General features: G+C 52.5%; 1 protein-coding gene across 1 annotated transcript in view; it reads right to left on the bottom strand.

Annotated features, from left to right (window-relative positions):
* GRK5 (G protein-coupled receptor kinase 5) overlaps positions 1-16051 on the bottom strand; it is a 207597-nt gene that overhangs the window by 53509 nt on the left and 138037 nt on the right. The window contains exon 3 of the mRNA XM_066355796.1: positions 6236-6348. Coding sequence (XP_066211893.1) covers positions 6236-6348 — 113 coding nt within the window. The remainder of the gene's footprint in view (positions 1-6235; positions 6349-16051) is intronic.

Genomic DNA, 16051 nt, shown 5'->3' on the forward strand with positions numbered 1-16051 from the left:
CTAAGGAGCCACAATGAAGAATTGATACTTCTCATCTCTCTCCCTTCCTGTCTGTCTATCCCTGTCTGTTCCTCTCTTTCTTTCTCTCTCTAAAAAAAGGGGGGGAACTTTAATAATCTTTGCTCCTGCTGTCCATGCCCTTGAGAAGCCTCTTTCATTACTGAATAGGGCTAACCTGGGCAACCCTTATGATATGTATTAGGGACATAGCATCAGGGAACCTCTGAGACTAGAATGTAAAAGACATTGTAGCTTCGACTGTGCTCTCTTGAGTCACTTGCTCTGGGGAAAGCCAGCCATGTTATGAGGACGGTCAAGCACCCCCGTGGAGAGGTTCGCATGTGAAACAGCCAAGGCCTCCGACCGCCAGCCACGAGCAGCAGCTGGACACAGACCACGCCTTCAGACACCTGCAGCTCCGGCAACAGCTTACGATAAGCTGTCGACAAACCTTGAGTCAGTGTACTTCAGTAAACCATTTCCAAATTTCAACCCACAAAACTGTAAGACAATAAATGTTTATTCTTTCAGGCAGCTAAATTTTGAGATAATTTCTTACACAGCAACAAATAAATACCTAGCTGCTACATCTGAATTCACAGGAGTAAAGAGTTCATTACTTCATTAAAACCTTTTCTTCGCATACTTTTCAGTTGGAAAGCAAGCTCCCGGAGGGCCGGTGTGCTCTGCTCACCACGGGGTCCTCACCTGCTCCAGCACAGCGCTGCACATGGGAGACGTCCAAGAAACACGTGCTGAGCAAGTCTGGCTGAGGACCTGCCGAACCTCCCCAACCCCAAAGAGAAGAGACCCGCGATGGGCGTGGGTGGGTTTCAAAAGAGCTGAGATGATCGATAAAGAGAAAAAAACAACACAAAGTTGGAGGGAAAACAGAACACAAAAGGAACAAAGATGCCACCAAGCCTCCCAGGAAGCAGGTTACAGAAGAAGCACATCCATCGTTAAGAAGGCCGTGGCAAGACCCTGGTGGCCCGTGGAGCTCGACACTGACCTGGGACCCTTCTCATCCCTTGACCTGCTGGGCAAGTCCTTGTTGCTCTCCAGAAGCCAAATCTAGTCATTGCCATGACGTAGGTGCTGGCTCCACTTCTCAGGGGGACCATGGGGGAGTCCTTCCCAGGCTCCCAGAAGCCCCTTGACAACCATGACAAAGGGCTGAATTGCCCTGCAGTCAGATGGGTGATGTACAAACACGTCTGCTCCCCCCTCCCCCCACCACCCAGGCCCCATGTTAAAAGAGCCACAGTCTGCCTGGCCAGGTGGTGGCACAGTGGATAGAGTGTCGGACTGGGACACAGAGAACCCAGGTTTGAAACCCCGAGGATACTGGCTTGAGCGCAGGCTCATCTGGTTTGAGCACAGCTCACCAGCTTGAGCCCAAGGTCGCTGGCTTGAGCAAGGGGTCACTTGGTCTGCTGGAGCCCCCAGTCAAGGCACATATGAGAAAGCAATCAATGAACAACTAAGGTGCCACAACAAAGAATTGATGTTTCTCATCTCTCTCCCTTCCTGTCTGTCCCTGTCTGTCCTTCTCTCTGTCTCTTTTGCTTCATTGAGGAACTCAACTGTCAGGACTGTGCGAAGGGTTGGCCTGTCCCATGGGCTGTGTCAGAGCCCGACGAGGACGGGTTATTTTTAACTAACCCCACTTGGCAGAAATTCAGCCTAGAGGTGGAACTGGTGAGGACGGCGCTGGTGGAGCCAGGGATCCCTGGACGGTACGTGACACCCAGGACAGTGCCATCTCCTCCCTCCTTGGAGCTCTAGTCAGGATGGAAGGAAAAAGAAAATGTATTTCAGCCTGACCAGGTGGTGGCACAGTGGATAGAGCATCGGACTGGGATGCGGAAAACCCAGGTTTGAGACCCTCAAGGTCGCCAGCTTGAGCAAGGGCTCATTTGGTTTGAGTAAAGGCTCACCAGCTTGAGCCCAAGGTCGCTGGCTTGAGCAAAGGGTTAATTGGTCTACTGAAGGCTCATGGTCAAGGCACGTATGAGAAAGCAATCAATGAACAATTAAGATGTTGCAACGTGCAACAAAAAACTAATGATTGATGCTTCTCATCTCTCTCCGTTCCTGTCTGTCTGCCTCTGTCTATCTCTCTGACTCTCTCTCTGTCTCTGTTTAAAAAAAAAAAAAAGAATTTCAGACAAGAATTGCGCCAGCCCTGGAAAACTCAGTCTTCATGCGTAGAAGAAGCGTTTCCAAAGGCTGGCCATTTGACGTCAAGATGGGCGATGAAAAGGCCTCGACGATTCCCGGGGTCAGCGCCTCGTGGGCGGCGGCCTGGCTGAGGCGCACGTGAGAGCACTGTCACGTCAGGACGGGAGCACACTCACATTTCCTTTACAAAAAAACTCCTGGAAGAGGAACGTCCACATGACCGAGTGAAAGTGGGCATCCACTGGGGTTTTTTTCTCCTTCTCAAACAGACTATAAGCATCTCTAACAAGACACGTGGCTGGAAAATTCCACTGGCTCCTGGGTTCAGCCTGGCCCCCCTCCGTCCGCCTCATCAACTCTAGACGGGTTCCAAAGCTGCCGGCGCTCCATCTTCTCCACGTGGCAGCCACCTGGTGCGGGGCGCAGTCCCCCGCCTCTCCATGGGCTCCTCCGGCCCACGGCTCTGAACGCCAGCTCTGTGCTGACGACACCCCATTTTCTGTTTCCAGCCCGGACCTTTCTCACAAAGTGCAGTCCCCTCACACCTCTCTACCTGGTGTCTCGTGGACACCTCCAGCTGGGTGGCCCCACAATGGAGCTCCTGATCTCCCTCCAGACGAGCCGTCCCAGCCTTCCCTGGCCCGTGCTGCCAGACGCTCGGTCAACACTGAAGGCATCCGCGTTTCTTCCCTCTCACCGCCGCCCTCCTCCACCTGCACCAGGAAATCTTGATAACTCTGCTCTCACAGTGCACCCCAAATCCAAGCGCTCTCGCTACTGCCAGCTGCTTCCATGTGGCTTGTGCCACCACCGGCTCCCACCCGGACTGCTGCTGCAACCTCCTATCAGAGCTCCTGGCTCCCATCCTTGCCCCTTACAGCCAGTTCCCAACACAGTCAGTCAGAGTCCTTTAAAACCCTAAGTCAGACCATGCCGCTGTCTGCGTGAAACCCTGCAGGGGTTCCCATTCACTCAAAGTCAAAGTTCTTTAATGTCACAGGTCTGGCATGATTACCACCCCTCCTAGATCCCTCTGCCCTGCTCCCCCTACTCCAGCCAGGACCGACAGGCATCAACCATCCTGGGAAGCCAGAGCCACCACAAGCAGGTGGCAGGGCCAGAATGTGGGGCCCATGCAAGACGCGGGGGAAGGTCTAGGATGAATGGGCAGGGAGGGCCTGTTGGTAGGAGGTCTGGTAAGTCAGCCTTAGAACTTAGCCTCTACCCTGGGTGTCAATGTTTCCCAACCCTGGATACACAGCACCGTCGAAAATTTGAAAAATGCCAATGTCTGTTACAAAGAATGGCCAGTCCAGTGGTGACGAGTGCCCCTGTGCCAAACCGGTCTCCAGGCACCATTTCCCAGTAGGAGGAGCCAGGGCTCCTTAGAGAAACGACAGCTCTAGATGTAGGGCAGGAAACACAGTAGCTGAGCCTGGGACATCACATGCCAGATAGCCAGGGGCTGCCGGGGAGTACGGGGGTCCTCTCACGGGCTCAGGAACCAACCTACGGGCTCCTACTGGCCAGTGATGGGACCATGGATCACCAATAAAAATCATGCTACTGAGCATCGAGTGCACCATGTTTAAATCCACACATTCAAAACTCGAACTGGCTACTACTAGTGAAACAATTGGTACTTTTTTTAAAAAGATTTTATTTATTCTATTTTTAGAGAGGAGAGAGAGAGAGAAGGGGGAAAGAGCAGGAAGCATCAACTCCCATATGTGCGTCGACCAGGCAAGCCCAGGGTTCAAACCGGCAAACCTCAGCGTTCTAGGTCGACACCCTATCCCATTGCGCCACCACAGGTCAGACTAAACAACTGGTACTTTGAAAACATAAATACAGGGAAAGAACCAAGCATTTCCTGTATGAACTCTACCACTGGGTAACCAAGTAGTAATCGTGTTTCCCAGTCAGCAAATGAAGAAGGAATGACAAAAAGACTCGGAATGTCGCCATGTTGCAACCCCTAATTAATCAACAGATTTCAGTATTAAATGCCAATGGCTACACCATCTCAAAAAGAAAGATGATCAGATATCATGGTCCCCTGAGAGAAGAACACAAAACCACTCGTGAAGTCAGTCCCCTCGCACCTCAAATGGAAATGAGCCTAAGTTTCTGGAGTCAATAGCCAATTTATAAGAAATACAGAGGAACCTACAAACTGACACATGCAAGCAAGCGCAATATTCAGACTCTGGGACACTCTTCTATGTGAACGAGGGGAGGTGGTTATAAACTGTTAAAATGTACCTTTATAAAAAGCATGAGAAAACCAGAAAAGGAAACGCTGACTAATAACAGATGACAGGAAAGAATTACATTGTAGCTATGGTCATGGTATTGTGGTTATTTTGTTGTTGTCAAAGAGCCCTTATCATTGGAAGATACATATGAAATGTTCACAGCTGAAATAATAGAGGTGAGAGCAGCTACAAAACGCTACAGAGGCAGGAGGTGGGCGCACAAAGACCGACCTTGAGTTCCTGAGTGCAGAGGTGGGAAGATGGACGCATGGGGGTTCATTAAACCATTCGGTCGACTTTTACCTTTCATGGTCTGACATTTTCCATCATAAAAAGTTATGAAAGCACTAGGCCCCACCCCCGGAGATACAAATTAATGAGCGTGGGCTTCAGATCGAGCACCGGTGTTTCTTAAAGGCTCCCCAGATGTTTCTACCACTGAGCCAAGGCTGAGGATGTTGTAATCACTTACACAAGACACGCCGAGGACCTGCACTAAAGGATCTGAGCTGAGACAGAGGCTGAGGGAGGGAATGGTCTGAGAGAGGGCAAGGAGCCCAGCATGTGGTCCATGACTGGGTGGGGGAAGGGATGAGGAAGAAAGACAGGTCAGGGACAATGCCAAGGATTCGGGCTGGGGTGACTGCAGTGCTGGCGACTGGAACAGGGAACAGGTTGGGGCTGGCAGTTCGGGGAGCCTGGGGGAGTTCTGCGTTTGTTTAGGACATGTCTATGAGGAGCCGTGTGACTTCTGGTGGAGACATTCAATGGACAGTTCTGCGTTTGTTTAGGACATGTCTATGAGGGGCCGTGTGACTTCTGGTGGAGACATTCAATGGATAGTTTTGCGTTTGTTTAGGACATGTCTATGAGGGGCCATGTGACTTCTGGTGGAGACAGTCAATGGATAGTTTTGCGTTTCTTTAGGACATGTCTATGAGGGGCCGTGTGACTTCTGGTGGAGACAGTCAATGGATAGTTCTGCGTTTGTTTAGGACATGTCTATGAGGAGCCGTGTGACTTCTGGTGGAGACAGTCAATGGATAGTTTTGTGTTTGTTTAGAACATGTCTATGAGGGGCATGTGACTTCTGGTGGAGACAGTCAATGGATAGTTCTGCGTTTGTTTAGGACATGTCTATGAGGGGCCGTGTGACTTCTGGTGGAGACAGTCAATGGATAGTTCTGCGTATGTTTAGGACATGTCTATGAGGGGCCGTGTGACTTCTGGTGGAGACATTCAATGGATAGTTCTGCGTTTGTTTAGGACATGTCTATGAGGGGCCGTGTGACTTCTGGTGGAGACATTCAATGGATAGTTCTGCGTTTGTTTAGGACATGTCTATGAGGGGCCGTGTGACTTCTGGTGGAGACAGTCAATGGATAGTTTTGCGTTTGTTTAGGACATGTCTATGAGGGGCATGGGACTTCTGGTGGAGACATTCAACGGATAGTTTGGCTTGTAGGTCTAGAGATTCACACTGAGACCCCGAGGAAGACACAGAAACTTAGGCCCCACAGGGCTGTCCCCTAAACCAGTGGTGGGCAAACTCATTAGTCAGCAGAGCCAAATATCAACAGTACAACGATTGAAATTTCTTTTGAGAGCCAAATTTTTTAAACTTAAACTATATAGGTAGGTACATTGTTATTAACTTAACTAGGGTACTCCTAAGCTGGCCAAAAAGCTGCACTCAGGGGCCAAAGAGCCGCACGTGGCTCACGAGCCGCGGTTTGCCGACCACTGCGACAGAGGTCGGGATGGCTGCAGCCAATGAGGCCGCCAGCACTTACCACCGAGTCCAGGAACTGAATGTAACACTCCAGTGCAGGTCTTGTTTCGCAGAACTGCCGAAAGAGCAGCCTCCCGATGGGCTGTTTGTCACATAAACTGCAGTAATCTCTGTCTGGAGACAAGAAAAGAAGAAGGGGGTGAGACCCAGGAGAGGGCCTAGTGGGGCCAGCCCCTCCACCCCACCTGGATGGAGTGCCCCAGGCAGACGGAGCAAGGTGACTGGCACACGCTCAGGAGCGCCCATCTATCTCCGGGCTCTGCAGACTCAGAGGGGACAAGGTCAGTGCAGAGGAGGGTGCCAGTTATGACCCAGCCTCCCCTCCCCAGCCCACTCCACTTCCCGATGCCCTGCTTTCTAAGCGGAGATGCCAGCAGTGCTGGGGACAATGGCTGTCCCCCGGGCAGGCCAATCAGCACGCCATATTCCCTGACTCAAGTGATAAGGGTGGCAGGCATGTAACCCAAGCTAGTAAGATCAGAGTGAACCACAGACTGGCTGGCCCATTGAGCAGAGGCGGTTTCTCCTCCTCCGGACGCTGGTTTCGGGGGGAGGAGGCCAGGGTTGGCTGCAGTCTTCCTGACACTGGAAGGAAGCCGCTGTGAGGAAGAGGCTGAACCAGAGGGAGCCAGAACTGGGAAAACTATTCGGAGACTTGGGGCCCTGGAGAGGTCATGAATCTCTAGATCAAACCACGCCTGCAGCCCAGCCGTATCTGAAAAATGTATTAATGAGCTTTGCTTGGGGAAGGTTTAAAAAAAATTAATTACTTGTAATTCAAAGCATCCTAGTGAATACAGTAAAATTTTTTCATTTTTTGCCTAATTGGAGCAAAGCCCAGTCTTAGGATGCTTCAAATTATGAAAACCCTGTATTCTCCAGCTGAGGTGCTAGAGGCACAGAGACAGAAAGAGCCCTCAGCCATTCGGTACCCAAGAGAGTTTTGAAGAGAAAATGCATTGCAAGACTCCGAGCCCAGAGGTCTAGCTAATGAGTTGCTGTGTGAATTCAAGAAACTCACTTGCCCTTTCTGGGCCTCAGTCTCTGAAATATGGAGGCATGTGTTGGAAGTAAGATGAAGGTGGGGGGGGGGGTCCCTACTTGGCTCTTTCTTCAATGACTCTGCAAGAGGCTTTCTCTGGCCAGAAAGGTGCTCAAAGGACTGACTGAGACAAATTGTCTTGAACCTTCTCAAGCACCGCGAATTGGCCCTTCTGTTCTGTAACTGTACCAGAAACCGTCAGGTGGTTTCATGGGAAAACCAGGGTGCAAGGGGAGTTAGACTTGGGTTCGGAGAGCTATCTGGACAGGAGTGACTGTCCTCGCCAAATGCAGAGGAGGGGCCAAGACGACTGTTCCCGAGAGGGCGTTTCTCTGCAGATGGGGAATACACCAGGAGGTAGGAACACGCCATCATGCCAACTCATTTCCACACCCAAAGAGCTCAGTGTGGGAGGTGACGCTGTTACCCATAGGGAGCTTGGGGCTGTGAGCGTGGGTCATGGAGCTAAGCCACCTGGGTTCAAATCTCAGCCTCTCTACTTACTGCCTGTGTGACCTGGGGCAACTGACTGCACACTTTTATCCCTCAGTTTCCTCATCTGTAAACCAGGAACAGTAATTGTACCCAGCTCCCAGGACTACCCTGAGGATTAAATAAGACAATGCAGAGAAAGGACTCAGACCAGAGCCTGGCACATAGGAAATGCTTAAGAAACACCATCTAAGCCCTGGCCGGTTGGCTCAGTGGTAGAGCGTCGGCCTAGCGTGCGGAGGACCCGGGTTCGATTCCCGGCCAGGGCACACAGGAGAAGCGCCCATTTGCTTCTCCACCCCTCCACCGCGCTTTCCTCTCTGTCTCTCTCTTCCCCTCCCGCAGCCAAGGCTCCATTGGAGCAAAGATGGCCCGGGCGCTGGGGATGGCTCTGTGGCCTCTGCCTCAGGCGCTAGAGTGGCTCTGGTCGCAACATGGCGACGCCCAGGATGGGCAGAGCATCGCCCCCTGGTGGGCAGAGCATCGCCCCTGGTGGGCGTGCCGGGTGGATCCCGGTCGGGCGCATGTGGGAGTCTGTCTGACTGTCTCTCCCTGTTTCCAGCTTCAGAAAAATGAAAAAAAAAAAAAAAAAAAAAAAAAGAAACACCATCTATTATTATCATGGACATGAAGTTTTTGGTCTGTTCCATCTCCCTTCCTCTGGGGACCTTCCTCTCCCTGTCTATAAAAATCCAGCCTGTGGTCCTAAGGGAGCCAACTGTTTCCAAGCCTCAGGGATGCACGTGACTCAGTCCTAGCCAATCAGAGCCCTCTTCCCCACGGCCACAGTAGGTTCATGCAGCCTGTATGGGTCTCGGAGTCCTTCCAGGGTGTTTGCTAGGCCTTCCAGAAAAGACACTTGCTCCTCTCTGGGATGACAAGGCCTCAGGACTGGTCGTCCCAGAGCTGCCACACCCGTCTTTGGAGAATGAAGGCAACACAGAGAGAGCAGAGTGGAGAGAGAAACCTGGGGCCGTGACTGTCACAGGCGTCCCTGAAGCCAGCCTGCCGGCCAGCCCGGCACCACACGGTTTCCCACCTGACAGTCTCCACAGAGGGCAGCTGGTATTGGGTCTTTGTCTCTTGCAACCCGGAGCAAGGGACTAGTCTACAGACTGGAGAATTTTACAGCCCACTTCCACCCCAGCTGAACTGCCTGAAGGCAGGGGCTCTTTCTGTTGGAATCCACTGGTTCTAAGTATTCTGTGTGTAAGAAGGCACTCAAAAATCCCTCATTCTCACAAGTGGATACTTTGATCAGTGGGACCCCCTCTTCAAGGGGTTTGGGGACTGAAACTAGCCTTGAACTACCGCCTTAATTCAGTCCACCTTTCTATGCACACAGATGGTCCACAAACAGCCACGCCAACGAACATTTAACCCACATCGCTGCTGCCAGGATCGGTGGGGGTGGGCTGCGGTCCCAGCCCTCAGGGGTCCTGGATTCTGTTGGAAAGGGAGCGTGTGTGTGGGTAAGCAGACAAGCTCCCCAGTGACAGTAATAAAATGTCAAGTCAGATGAGTGTTATCGTCAGACGGAGCAGGGGGTCTGGGAAGGAGGGAGCCGGGGGCTGACGGGTCTGTGGCTGCACCTGTTAGCACGACACCCTGCAGACACGGCCTGCGTTCTCTGCCCGATGCCCAAGGGTGAGGAAAACAGCCGCCCCCATCAGAGGAGCTGCCCCCAAACCGTCACAGAAGGAAAATAAATTACCTTATGTCAGACTCCAGTTTGATTCAATTATGGTGGGAGCACCACACGGTTTTTGTGATTTAAGCAAGCCCTCCCCCCTACCTTTTTCCAAAAGCAATTATGAGATTCCATGTACTGTATTGTGATTGCTTAAGGGTTCATCTGACAGTATTTTTTCTCTCCATATGGCATTTGCTGTCAGTATGGAAACAAGGCTCTTATAAACTCACAGCATAGTAAACACCATGTGATTCCAACACAAGCTGTCAGCACCTCAGTTCCGTGCCGCTCCCAGCTGTACAGAGGATTCCCAGACAAGAAGGCTGCCCGCTGGAAGCCCAGGGAGAAAGAAGAGGATCAGGAAACATCTATTTAGTCTTTTCTCAGCATCAAACAAAGATAAATGGACCTGTCTTCTGAGGAGGCACCACCACCATCACCATCACCATCACCATCACCATAATCACCACCGCCATCACCACCACCATCACCATCATCACCACCACCATCACCACCGCCACCACCACCGCCATCACCATCATCACCCTCATCACCACCATCGCCACCACCATCGCCACCACCATCACCATCACCATCACCATCACCACCATCATCACCATCACCACCACCATCACCACTGCCACCACCACCATCATCACCATCACCACCACCATCACCACCATCACCACTGCCATCACCACCACCATCACCATCATCACCCTCATCACCACCATCGCCACCACCATTACCATCACCATCACCACCGCCACCACCACCACCGCCACCACCACCACCACCACCACCCTCATCACCACCATCGCCACCACCATCACCATCACCATCACCACCATCATCACCATTACCATCACCATCACCACCGCCACCACCACCCTCATCACCACCATCGCCACCACCACCACAACCAGCCACAACAATGACAAAACTGAAGTGCAATGTCTATGGTGCCTTTAGAAACGGAGCGCAAAGCCACAGAAGGAAGATGAATTTGGGGATTGATCAATGTGACAGGAGGAGGCACAAACACCTTTTCTGTCTGAATCTCTGTCTCTCAGGCTGGGAGAACCCCGGTTGCTTTGCACACAGACACACACTGTCTACGTACCGTCCACACACACACACTAGCTCTTCAAGGACATGAAAACCCTGCTTTGGACCACGAGTCTCATTGGTCTGTCCCTCCAAGAACAAAGAGACTGATGAGGGGCATTGGGGTACCCGGGCCCCAAAGTATCCACCAATCACCTAAGCATTCTAGCATGATTCTTTTAGGTCCTTCATTCGTTGAACAAATTCTCTTTCAAGGTCTCTTGCTTTTTGATCATAGAAGGTTCCTTCAACTTTAAGACTTCTTGAATTCAGCACCTGGTGGTGGGGGTGGATAAACACGTGGGAAGAGGCAGGCCTTATACACACTGGCAGGTCAATGGTATAGTCACAGGCTTGGAGACAACAGCTGGCCATCAGCTGAGACCAAGAGTGGGGTGTGGTCTTCGTGACGAGAAATCTGGCCCCAGCCGCAGCAACAGAGGGCTGGTAGACACGGCAAATGTAGGCATATCCAAAGGAAGGGGGCTGGAAAAGGAGGTCTCAGCCCATTATAAGTTCTAGGACCCTGAGCTGTGCCCTTGATCAAAGGGTAAAGAGCCCAGGGAAGGTCTGGAGCCCCCTGTGCGCTCAGGAGGGTGGTGTGAAATACCTGGAACAGGTAGGCTGGGCACAGACAGGCGAGGACACAGAAGTGGATTCACTGTCCCACTGGGCATCTGTGACTTTAGAGCACAAATGATTCAAGTATAGTCCATGGAAAGGTGGACAAAATGGGATGGGAGCGGAGAGTTGAGACATTTACAGAGGCGGCCCCTGCTGTGGGGGCCATGGCCACCTGCGGCTCAAGCCCGGCCTTTGGGCAGGGAGGGTGCAGTGCCTGCGGTCGGGACCCTGCTTCGGCAGAGCCGCACTGAAGAAAACCACATGTCGTGTGTTTCTTCGAGGGCTTGACACCTCTCAAGCCTGCCAAGGGCTGGCCCAGGAAGACAGGATGGCCACACCTTCCTGCAACACACTGGACTCCAGCCACGGCCTCAGACAGAACTGTTTCTTCCCACAGACAGCCCCTTTGGCGAGTCAACAGGCACTAGCTGAGACCCGATGGGGCACTGTGTTCTGGGCCCTGAGAACAGACGAGGCACCCGCAGGGCTCGTCTTTGTCCAGAGCAGTGAGCCTGCTTCCGGCTGGGTAGGAGGGAGGCCCGTTCACACACAGGCTGGTAAGAGCAGCCAGGGAATCAAACTGCACGAGGCTGGGCTGCTGGCCGTGTCCGAGGGAGCAACGCACTGCCCTCGTGGTTCAGGGGTGGCGCCTACGGGGCGGCACATGGAGCAGGAACGACATCGTCGCTGCAGGCAGCGCCGGCAGGGGTGCGGCTGAGGGCTGGGGAACAAGACCAAAAACAGGTCAAAGCTGGGGAAATGGGACCAGAGGTCGCAGTTCAGGCCCAGAAGACGCCACAGCAGAGAAGTGAGCCCCAGGGAAGAAGCCAGGAGGTGAGACAGGGCAAGAATTCAAGGCTCAGTCTGAGATCACAGCAGGCAGCCTTCAAGAATGGCTGAAAGTGTATGAAGGACCTGAAAAAAAATTAAAAATAAACTACCATATAATCCAACAATCCCACTATTGGGTTATTTACCCAAAAGAATTGAAATCAGGATTGCAAAGAGATATCTGGACTCTCGTGTTCACGGGCTATTCACAATACCAAGATGTGGAAACCTAAATGTCCATTGACTGACAAGTGGACTAAAGTGTGGTATACACATCCTGTGGAGTATTATTCAGCCTTGAAAAGGAAGGAAATCCTGCCACATGTGACAACACAAATAAGCCTTGAGGACATTATGTCAAGTAAGAGTAAGAAAAGTCAGAAATGAGCCAGTCACAGAAGGACCAATACTGCACGATTCCACTTATATGAGGTATCTGAAATCGTCAGACTCACAGAAACAATAACAAGGCAGCTGCTGGGGGCCGAGTGGAGGGGGACATGGGGCGTGGCTGTTCAATGGGTAGGAAGTGTCAGTCGTGCAAGGGGACTAAGTTCTAGAGACCGCTGTATACCGTTGTGCCCACAGTTAACAATACTGTATTGTGCACTTAAAATTTTATTAGGAGGGTAGATCTCATTGTTAAATGTTCTCAGCATAATAATTATTTAAAAAGAGAATGGCTTAAAGACAATGGACAAAAAGTGACAGATAGCTTGGGGGTGGGAGGTCAGGCCCAAAGAGACAGGTATCAGAATGCAGTGTTAACTGAGAGGGTCAGCAAGGAACTGTACTGGAAAGTGCATGTAAACTGTTTGGGAATACACATGCAAGTATGCATGCTCACACTTACAAATAGAGAACACACAGCCAATCCTCCTTGCCTAGGTCAGGCATGACACTTAGCCAGTTGTCAGCCAACAGAGGGCGCAGCGAGACCAGGGGCCCATCCTCATCACCACTTGGTGAAGTGTGGGAGGGAGCTCTGTTGAGAACCTTCCCTTGCCTTCTAGTCGCTGTCATAATAAGCTACCGACAGCGCCCCCACCCCAGGCCCATTGTCAAGGACACCTGCTATAGACCGAATGGTCGTAGGCCCCCCTAAAATACACACAGAGAAACCAAACCCCCATTGCGATGGTGTTTGAAGGTGGGGCCTTTGAGCGGTGACTCAGTGGTCGTGAGGGTGGAGCCTTCATGAGTGGCATCAGTACCCTGATAACAGAGGCCCCTGAGAGCTCCCTCGGCCCTCCGCCATGTGAGGACACAGCAAGAAGACGGGCACGTATGAACCAGGATGCAGGCTTTCACCAGACACAGAACCTGCCGGACTCCCCAACCTCCGGAACTGTGAGAAACGAACGTCTGTGGCTTCTAACCCGCCGTCTGTGGGATTCTGCTCCAGCAGCCCAAATGGACTGACTTGGATCTGGTCTCAGGCAAGTGCCTCCATCCTGCCTCCATTGTCCCACGGACAGCCGGAGTGAGCTGCGGCTACCAAGAACGAGCAATTCACATGGGCGCCCGGCCCAGACTTAGCACATAGTAGGTCCTCCATAACCAGCTGCCCCTCAAACAGATCATAGCTCTACTAGAAGGCTCTAGACATGGTGGCTTTCCCTCCTCCGATGACACAGGGGGAAAAAGGACATGAAAGGAGGCTTGACGCATCGGCACCAAAGGAGGAAAAAGCCGCTCCACTGTGGCTGGACCATGCGAGGACTCCACGCCCCAGGAGGGCCAGGGCCAGGGCTCTGCCAGCCTCTCTGCCCCTCACTCCGAGCCTCTCTCCCAGAGAGCAGCCACGTGTCCTCACAGCACATGGCCGACGTGAAAATCTCGCAGCCCACAGCCAATTCCTTCAAGACGCACCAGCCCCAGCGGGACTGCGAAATGGGAATGATATTGATAGCGAAGATAAATAAATGCTGTCACTGTTTTCATTCCTTTCGAATGACATGAAATGGGAACATACTTTCTTAATTAGGAGCCTGTGGTATGTGGACGCTTGGAGGGCAACCAGATTTTCCCAACTGAGGGCCAGAACGCAGGCAGGGCTCCACTCAGATGGCCGGGAACCCAGTGAGCGAGGGTGCCCTCCCGCCCCGGCTGGGAGGCGTGGCGCTGATCCCCTAGCGGAAGGGGAGCAGGGAGAAGTCACGGCAGGGTGGGCGGAGGGGGTGGTCCATGACTGAAACCTCCTTGGGACTGTTTTCTTTGTTGCCCCAGGCACTTCTTGAACTTGGGCCAATGAAAATGCACGTTCCATTTCAGAAGTAAGAGCAAGAAACACAGCTTCCTGAGGAAATGGAACCACTAACACCAAGCCCTTGGAAATGAAACCACATGTTTATTGTACGCTGGGGGGACGGGGCAAGGGGCTGGGGGAGGAGGCGTCCAGAGTGATTCCCGAGGCCATCTCTACCTACTGGTGGTTTGTTTTGTTTCATTTTATTTTATTCAACATTGTGTTATCGAAATACCAGGGGTTTGGGTTTGGGTTTTTGTTTGTTTTTTTTAAAGGGGGGAGTTGGTTCCTGATAGGTCCTAAAGCAATTTAGGAAAACAGATGTGAGGAGACAAGCCCTTGACTTTGCCATACTCCAGGTCTAAAACCATCAACAGAAAAGTGATCTGAAAACAGCTTTCTCTTAAAAAATTCCTGTCAAAGCTGGAAAAAACAATGGGGCGTTTGCTCAGAGGAAAGGGCTCTCTGACGTTTGAAGGGCAAGATAAGCAGCACGGATAATGGCAGGTCTTCCCAGCCGGCCCGCCTCTTGGAAGGAGCGGGAGAGGAAAAGGGAAACATTTGGTATTTGGTTAGCAACAGCTGAGTGGGTTCCTATTACTTCAAGAAAGATGTGTTTATGTGAATAAAAAATGGCATATGGTGTATTACACAAACACACCCAAAGCATGCCCCATCTTCCAGCGCCTCTTGTCCCCCTCATTCTGGTCTCTAGTGCTACCGAATGTCTTATACATGTCTTGTGTCTCTGTAGGAACAAGAACATTAAGGCTGGGTCTTACACTGGTCGGTGGCACCTGGACAAGTCACGTGTAAAATCCACTCAGTTGTAGGGGGCTTGGGGCTGGGCTGCTGAGTGCGGGGAGGGGGAACAATTGGGGAGGGAGGAAAGGAGGGTCGTGTCTGTGCATCTGAGGGACAAAGGAGGGAGGTGGGGGCAAGCGCGCTTCTGGGGGCCCAGAGCGGAGCCCCGACTGGCCTGGCGTCTCTGATGGAGGTCCAGGTCTTCGGCTTGAACCCAGCAGGTGCAGGGAACCCCAGGAGACACCTGGGAGTCTGGGGAGGGCTGGAGTGGAACTGGACAGCACATTCAGTGCGTGCCGCCACCCTTGGCTCCATGGTCACCCTACAGGCTCCACGGTCAGGCACGCCTCTCCCTTATTTCCAAGGCCCAGAAAAGCAAAGAATTCTGATAGTCTCTTATAGTGGGAATGGGACAGAGAACTGGGTGGGTCAGTGGAGGGGTGGAGCGGTGTGGGCAGACACACACTGTGCCGGAGATGCCGCAAAGAGCCTGGCATGTTGGAAAGGTTTGGGGAAAGAGTCAGGGCCCAGGTGGCTCTTTCACTAATGAGCTCCGGGCCGCCCCTCAGGTGCACCGCTCTGTGACTGTCAGCCTCCCTTCGTGCTCACATGGGGTCTGCGCGCCCATGCAGAGGGACCGAGGGTGGCTCGGGAATTGCCGACAACCAGGGAACACGCCGACGGAGACCTGCAGTTGTTTACTGGGAAGCAAAGGCGCCGTGACCACCAGACACGTCCCCCTTCTGTGCAGAGCCCGGGCGACAGGCGGGTGCTCAGACCTCCAGGCTTTGCCCTGCCTGGTCTGCGGGCACCGGGAAAGCCTCGGTCAATGGCGATGCTGCTCCTGTCCTGGTGACCAGGCCTCCCCGCTCTCTGCTCACAGCCATCCTCTCAGAGACACATTATTTCTACGAGCTTTTTTCCCCCTGGGAAGAAATTTCCACGTGGACACAAGCAGCTTTGGTTATTGAAATGC

The sequence above is a fragment of the Saccopteryx leptura genome, chromosome 13 (genome assembly GCF_036850995.1).
Source record: "Saccopteryx leptura isolate mSacLep1 chromosome 13, mSacLep1_pri_phased_curated, whole genome shotgun sequence".
Lineage (NCBI taxonomy): Eukaryota > Metazoa > Chordata > Mammalia > Chiroptera > Emballonuridae > Saccopteryx > Saccopteryx leptura.